Source organism: Lactuca serriola, chromosome 9, assembly GCF_051521515.1.
Source record: "Lactuca serriola cultivar US96UC23 chromosome 9, Lser_US96UC23_V15, whole genome shotgun sequence".
Classification (NCBI taxonomy): Eukaryota; Viridiplantae; Streptophyta; class Magnoliopsida; order Asterales; family Asteraceae; genus Lactuca; species Lactuca serriola.
The window spans coordinates 90,389,624-90,397,109 of record NC_136416.1 but is presented as its reverse complement, the minus strand read 5'-3'; the positions used below and the strand labels follow the sequence as shown (position 1 = coordinate 90,397,109).

Sequence of the window (7,486 nt, the reverse complement as noted above, 5' to 3'; positions counted from 1 at the left end):
GACCACACTCGTGTCAGAAAAGGAAGCTTGTTCCCTGAACCTTATGTTGTCTACTTCTTATTGGGACACGTACCCCTAACACCAAACTGCTTTCCACGTGGCACCCTATCGTATCACCACCAAAAAGATTTTATTTCCAAATCAACGGTCACGATTCCATCTTGATGTCAGATTTCTACGTCATACCAACTCTAGCCTTGCCCGGGTCGGTGACGGGCAGCTGCCCGTCCCCACCACTCCTCCAGCAGGTATTATTGGTAATGGCCTCTTCCCTCTTCTTCACAAAAACTTCATTGTCAACAATAAGTTCTTTCGAAAGATTTCTTGTACTTCTTTGTTTAAGTTTTTATTTAGATTCAAAACAACAGATAGTATTTGGGAATTGTTAAAGTCTTTTGGAGTTTTCGAGAAGAAATTTGTCGTCAGTTTCTTTAATCTTCCTTTTCGATTTTGATATGGCTGGTATGTGTTGTGGAGTTGTTGGTGAAGCGGACACTCCATCGACGGTTGAGCCTAGTGGTGGTCGTCAAGCGAGACGTCGCCGGATGGAAATTCATCAGCTTAAATTCCTTGCCACCACCGCCTCCGATGTAGCTGCGCCGCCCCCGGAGTGCTGTAGAAAGCGAAGGAAGGTGGAAAATCTAGAAACGATTGAAAAGAGTGTTGTGGTGGAGGATTTAAGTCTTCCGGTAGAGTGCGAGAAGGTGGTTCAGCCGTGTGATATGATGCGGAAGGAAGACTGTTGTCTTGAAAGTTCATCGGAGACGGAGATCGTGTTGAATTCATGCAAGTCGACGTTGGAGACTGTTGTTGAGACTGTTCAGGATGAGGATGAATCTAGGTTTGGCGTTACTACGGTTTGTGGAAGGAGGAGAGATATGGAAGACGCCGTTGCTGTAAAACCGTCGTTCTGTGGTGATGATCTGCACTTTTATGGCGTTTACGACGGCCATGGCTGCTCACATGTAAAATACTTCAATCCAAAATTCTTCAATCATATAAATACGGTGCTATGAACTTACATCTCTTTTGAATACTGAATATATTTGTTAATTTCTGCAGGTGGCGATGAAGTGCAAAGATCGAATGCACGAGATAGTAAAGAACGAGGTCGAAAATGGCGGAGAATCATTGGAATGGAAAGACGCCATGGCGACGAGCTTCACACGAATGGATAAAGAAGTGACAGAGTGGAGCGAAGGTGCTTCGATTTCGAATTGTCGATGCGAACTTCAAACTCCCCAATGCGACGCCGTTGGATCAACCGCTGTCGTTGCGGTGGTGACTCCCGACAAGATCGTCGTCTCAAACTGCGGTGACTCGCGCGCCGTGCTATGCCGGAACGGCGTAGCTATTCCTCTCTCCTCCGATCACAAGGTAATAATTAAATCCTTCTGATTCTGGTTATTTATCCGATCCGGATCTGTCTGAATGCATCTGAATCTTACAATTTCGTTTTATTATGAATGTAGCCTGATCGACCAGATGAACTAGCCAGAATCGAAGACGCCGGCGGCCGTGTGATATACTGGGACGGCGCTCGAGTTCTCGGAGTACTAGCCATGTCGAGAGCAATCGGTAAATTTTCCAACCGGAATAGTTTCTTATTTAAACCTTCAGATTCACAAATTAACCAATGATCACAGATTATAACTGTTTCATGTTCGTTTAAATTTCAGGCGACAATTACTTGAAGCCGTACGTGATACCGGAACCGGAGGTAACCGTAACGGAACGTACATCAGACGACGAGTGTCTAATTTTAGCCAGCGACGGGCTGTGGGACGTGGTGTCGAACGACGTCGCATGTAACGTTGCACGTATGTGTCTATCCTCGCAGACGCCGGCGTCACCTCTGCGGTCACCGGGAAACGAAGACAGCGTCGCCGGCGGCGAAAGTTCCGACAAAGCGTGTTCCGACGCGTCAATCCTTTTAACAAAGCTAGCTTTGGCTCGACGGAGCTCCGATAACGTGAGCGTCGTTGTGGTTGATCTGAGAAGAAATCTGTAACACAGTAACAGTTCATTTCAATCTTCAGATCTAATCCGATTCCTTTTTTAATTGAATCAATCGATTGTTGTAGTATTAAAATCATCATCAATCAGATATTGCAATTGGAATACAAGTTGGGTTTTGGATAAGATTTTTAGATTTTAGATTCATGAGAAACGGGTGAAAGTGAAGGATTAATTGATGATGGACGTTGGCCGTTGAAGGCGCCGCCGTGGACGGTGGGGCAAGTGGTGGATGGATAGTGGGGTTCCACCATGGATTCGAATCGTTTGACATGATGATGACTAGGGCAGAAGTCAGCGGCAGGTGAAGCCACGTCTACACTTTTTGTATTTGGTGTAAACAATGACGTGACGTCGATGTGAATGCGCTGGCTTCCTATGAAACGCATAGTCATTAAAAGCGAATATTAATTTTCAACTTTATTTGTTAATTAATACATTATTATATAATTAAGTTATGTGTTAATTACGAAAATGACCAATATTGGAAATTACAACAAAGTATCATAAAATAATAAAATTGAGAAAATACAAAGAATGGGTCAAGAGTGTCTTTAGGAATATTTATTGGAATTATTGGAAATTGTTTTGTAGTTTGTAATGGTTTTGGAATGTGGTAAGCTATTGGATTAAGGTAAAAGGGTAATATTTAGTTTATAAACTAAATAATAACCTATCTTAGATTAGTATATCAAAAGTTATTTTGTAAGTTATAATAAATAATAAATTATTTTTATGATTTTTACTAAATGTTAAACGAAAATAAGCAAACTATTTCTACAAAACATGGGCTAAGACAGAAATGGTTTTCTCTGTTTTTGCAATTTTTCTTTAAACAAGTCTTAAAAAAATTTTAAATTTGCAAAAACAATTATTTTGAGAGGTTTTGGTTTTGTTCTCTAAAATTAACATAAAATATTTTTGTTTTTCAATTATGTTTTATTAATTAGTTTTGTTATTGTTATTATTTAATATAATATTAATATTTATATTGTTATTACCTAAAATGACCCACTCTTTCGTTCTCTACTGAAAGTGACGGGTAAACTATCTACGGTCTCTCCGTCATGAATGATAGGCGATAGTTTTTTGAGAAATCATCTAGGATTCCTCCCTAATAAATCCACATAATTTTGCTAAATTTTTGCTAAATGTATGATATTTTCTTAAAATTGTAAAATTATTCTTTTCCATTTATTATTTTTGTATTTTTTTCAATTTTATTCAATTTCCACCTATTAAATGTCACCTCATAGTAATTAATATGAATTAATGTATAGAGTAAAGATTTCATTTAATGAATTGTTTAAGCCTAAATGTAAGAGATATTGGCGAAACGCATAAGGTTGAATGGGTAAGACGACTTAAGATAAAAAATCACTCCTCCTTCCTAGGCATATAGGAACACGCACCTGCAAGACGTAGATGATATTGATGTTTACGAATGTTGGGATTCAAACGAATTTGGATACTGTGCGGTGAAATCCTCAGGAAGGTCAGGAGGTCTTCTTAGTATGTGGGATAGAAGATTATATGAGGTAACGGGTATTATAAAATACAGACATTTTCTGATAACCATTGGAAGATGGAAAGGGATACAAGGCGACATGATCTTCACAAATGTCTACGGACCCCATGTACCATCCGAAAAAAAAGTTGTGGGAAGACCTACTGCAGCTTAAAAGGGCGAAAAGAGGAACCTGGATAGTTTTTGGGGATTTCAACACGGTAAGGCGGAGTGAAGAAAGATATAACTCACCGTTTTGTCCATCCTCTGTGTTCTTTTTCAATCAGTTCATCGTTGAAGCAGGCCTCTAGGAATTGAGAATGGGAGGGTATCGCTATACCTATTTTTGTCAAACGGAGATCAAGCTCAGTAAACTAGATTGTTTCCTTGTTTGTTCAAAATTTCTCGATACAATCCCCTCAACAACAATCACCGCCCTTCCAAGGGATCTCTCGGACAGTGGCAGACGCAGACTGTTTTAGTAGGGGTGTCCCTCGTACTTCAAGCGGGTGCACGTAAAAGAAAAAACAAAATTTTTTTTTTACACTGCGTGTCGGAAATTAAGCAGTGGCCCAGGACCCCAAATGCCCTACATAGGTCTGCCACTGCTCTCGGACCATTGTCTCATAATATTACAGACAACCACCATGCCAGACTTCGGAAAGACGCCATTCCGGTTTTTCAACTCATGGATGAGTCGTGAGGGCTTCAATACTATTGTCAGTGATAGTTGGAATAAATTCAAAGGATATGGAACCCCTGACTGTTTTTTGGCGGCAAGACTTAGATTCCTGAAGAACGAACTGAAAAATGGAGAGCTAGAGATTATCCCAAAGAGATGGGTGAACTGAAGAAAAGTAAAGACAGAATACAGGAAATAGATTTCATTGCTGAACAAAGAATTCTCACGGATGAAGAAATAAAAGAAAGGAGGGCGAAACACCAAAGGATCACAGAAATTGAAAAAAATGGCGGTGTTGGATCTCAAACAAAAGGCTTGTATTAAATGGACGGTCGATGGGGACGAAAATTCTAGATTTTTTCATGGCTATGTAAACAACAAAAAGCAGAAGAATTGCATTATTGGGTTATCTATTAATGGCAGTTGGACCACAGAGGCTGAAAAGATAAAAGGAGAAGTGTTTAAATTCTATCAAAGCAAGTTTAAGGAGATGTGGCCATCACGTCCAAAGTTTATAAATGAAAAATTCAGAACGCGTGCCTCCTCATCTAGTTCAGCCATGGAAGCCCCATTTAGTATTAATGAAATCAAATGCATAGTGTGGGCTTGTGGGAATGAGAAATCTCCCGGACCAGATGGCTTTACTTTTAGCTTCATTAAAAAATATTGGAGCTTGTTACAAGTGGACGTGCAAAAAAAATTTAAATACTTTGAAGTCCACGGCAGACTTGAAAGGGGATGTAATTCATCGTTTATCACGCTAGTTCCCAAAGTAAAAGATCCACTCACTCTTGGAGACTACCAACCTATAAGCCTCATTAGTTGTATGTATAAGATTATTTCCAAGTTACTAGCTAAAAGACTTCAAACTTACATTGGTGAAAACATCGGGGAGGAACAAACAGCCTTCGTTAAGGGAAGAAACATATTAGACGACCCCCTAATAGTCAACGAACTGTGCTCTTGGACCAAAAAAGTAAAAAAGAAGATGTTGTTATTCAAAGTTGATTTCGACAAGGCTTTTGACTCAATAAACTGGGAGTTCCTAGATTCGATTCTCCGGCAAATGGGATATGGGGATAGATGGAGAGGATGGATACGAGGATGTCTCCAATAAGCAAGGTCTTCGGTTCTTGTGAACGAGTCTCCCACAGAAGAATTCGCAATGGGGAGGGGGGTTAGGCAAGGAGACCCTTTGTCACCATATCTTTTTATCACAGTAATGGAAGGGCTTAATATATCAATGAAATCGGCATGTGGGAAAGGTCTATTCAAAGGCATCAAAATACCACATGATGATATCATCATTTCTCACCTCTTTTATGTGGACGACGCACTATTTATAGGCGAATGAAGTAAGGAGAACATAAAAAATCTTGCGAGGATACTTAGATGCTTCCAGGTCTCATCGGGACTAAAAGTTAACTTCCACAAATCCCGAGTGTTTGGTGGTGGGGTCGATATGCAAGAGATCTCTCAGTTCGCGTTCCCTTTAGGTTGTGAACTTGCCAAGCTGCCATTCATATATTTCGGGGTCCGGATTGGTGCAAACATGAATCAAAATAAGCACTGGAAGCCAATGATCGATCGGTTTCAGACAAAGCTTAGTGCATGGAAAGCGAAAACTCTATCTCTTGGGGGAGGCTAATGCTAACTAAGTATGTATTAGTTAGTATTCCTTCTTATTACTTCTCACTGTTCGTTGCACCAAGTGGGGTCCTTACTAATGTTGGAGAGAATAAGAAGACAGTTCCTCTGGGGAGGTACGGAAGAAAAGAAAAAAATATGTTGGGTAGCATGGGAGAATGGTACCTTCCAAGGAATCCGGGGGACTTGGCTTGGGATCGTTGCGGGATTGTAATCTGTCTTTGATAGTTAAATGGTGGTGGCGCCTAAAAAGGGGGAAAACGAGTTATGGTGCAGAGTCATCAAAGGAATTCACAATTTGTACAACAAGCCTTCTGATTATATGGCAAGTAAGACTTATGCTGGAGTTTGGAGAAACATGGAAAAAATTAGGGGGATACTAACGAAGAAGGGGATAGACATTATGGAGATATGCAAAAAAAAAATTGGGGTAGGAGATAAAACTCTTTTTTGGCAGGAAGAATGGTGTGGTGACCCAAAACTCAAAGAAGAGTTTCCAGATTTATACAAATTGGAACGCAAGAAATTTTGTAAAGTAAGTGATAGAATAAAACTTGGGGAAATAAGCTAGGATTGGAAAACTAGGCCTATTACAGGCTGCCAATCTAATGATCTCTACAGATTAGTATAAAAAATCGGGGTATTCCAGCCAACCACAAGTTTGGATCGTTGGTACTGTACCATCTCATCTGATAAAGATTACCATGTCAATGCCTTAAGAGAAAAAATCGATGGTTCAAACAATACACTAAGGGAGAGAACCATAAAGTGGATAAAAGAGGTTCCAGTTAAGGTGTCGTGTTTCGTATAGAAGGCTAACCTCGATAGCATTCCAACCAGATGCGCGCTTCAGGAAAGGAATTTTAACATCGAATCTATTACTTGCCCGCAATGTAATTCCAGTGATGAAGATTCAAACCATATATTGATTCACTGCCCGTTTGCAGGTGAGATATGGACGTGGCTCTTCGGATGGTGCGAAACTAACTATCCCTAAGTAGATACAACTGGAGAATTGATACAGTTTTGCTCACATTGGGGAACATGCGAAAAAAGAGAAGGGGCTTATTATGTGTATGTTACGGGGCTGCATGGCTCATATGGAAGGCCATGTGTGACTTGATATTCAACCAAAGGAGAGTGTCACCAACAAAGGTGGTTAATGATGTAAAATCTCTAGCATACACTTGGCTGAAGTATAGGAGAAAGGATTGGAATTACAATTGGTTTGAGTGGTGTGTGAGTCCCAAATTGGGTCTGTAATATCTTTTAATTACCTGCAACATTCTTTTCTAGCCTCTTGCTAGAAGGAAACTATTGTATTTTATTTGCTTCTAATATAAGTATTTGCCAGTTCCATTCTTTTTTTTTTTTTTTTTTTTTGAATTCTTATTTCTATTAATATATTAATGAATTTCATTTATGAATTTATATTAATTAGTTTTATTAGTATAGATTAATTAAGACAAATTACATAAATTGTCCTTGTGGTTTACTTTAAAAAATTCTTAATTTTTACATATTCATATTCAACATGATTATTTAAAACATGATAATAATTTTTTATTAGTATAGATTGAATTACTTATTCATCATTTCATTTATATTTATTTCAAAAATTTACTTTAGAAAAT

General features: G+C 39.0%; 1 protein-coding gene across 1 annotated transcript; it reads left to right on the top strand.

Moving 5' to 3' along the window:
• Positions 1–277: 277 nt before the first annotated feature.
• On the top strand, positions 278–2,142 carry LOC145073229 (protein phosphatase 2C 37-like). Its single transcript, XM_079019789.1, has 4 exons — positions 278–965; positions 1,063–1,377; positions 1,473–1,578; positions 1,680–2,142. The coding sequence occupies exons 1-4, from the start codon at positions 456–458 to the stop codon at positions 2,009–2,011; spliced, it is 1,263 nt and encodes a 420-aa protein (XP_078875915.1). The 5' UTR covers positions 278–455; the 3' UTR covers positions 2,012–2,142.
• The last annotated feature ends 5,344 nt before the right edge of the window (positions 2,143–7,486 follow it).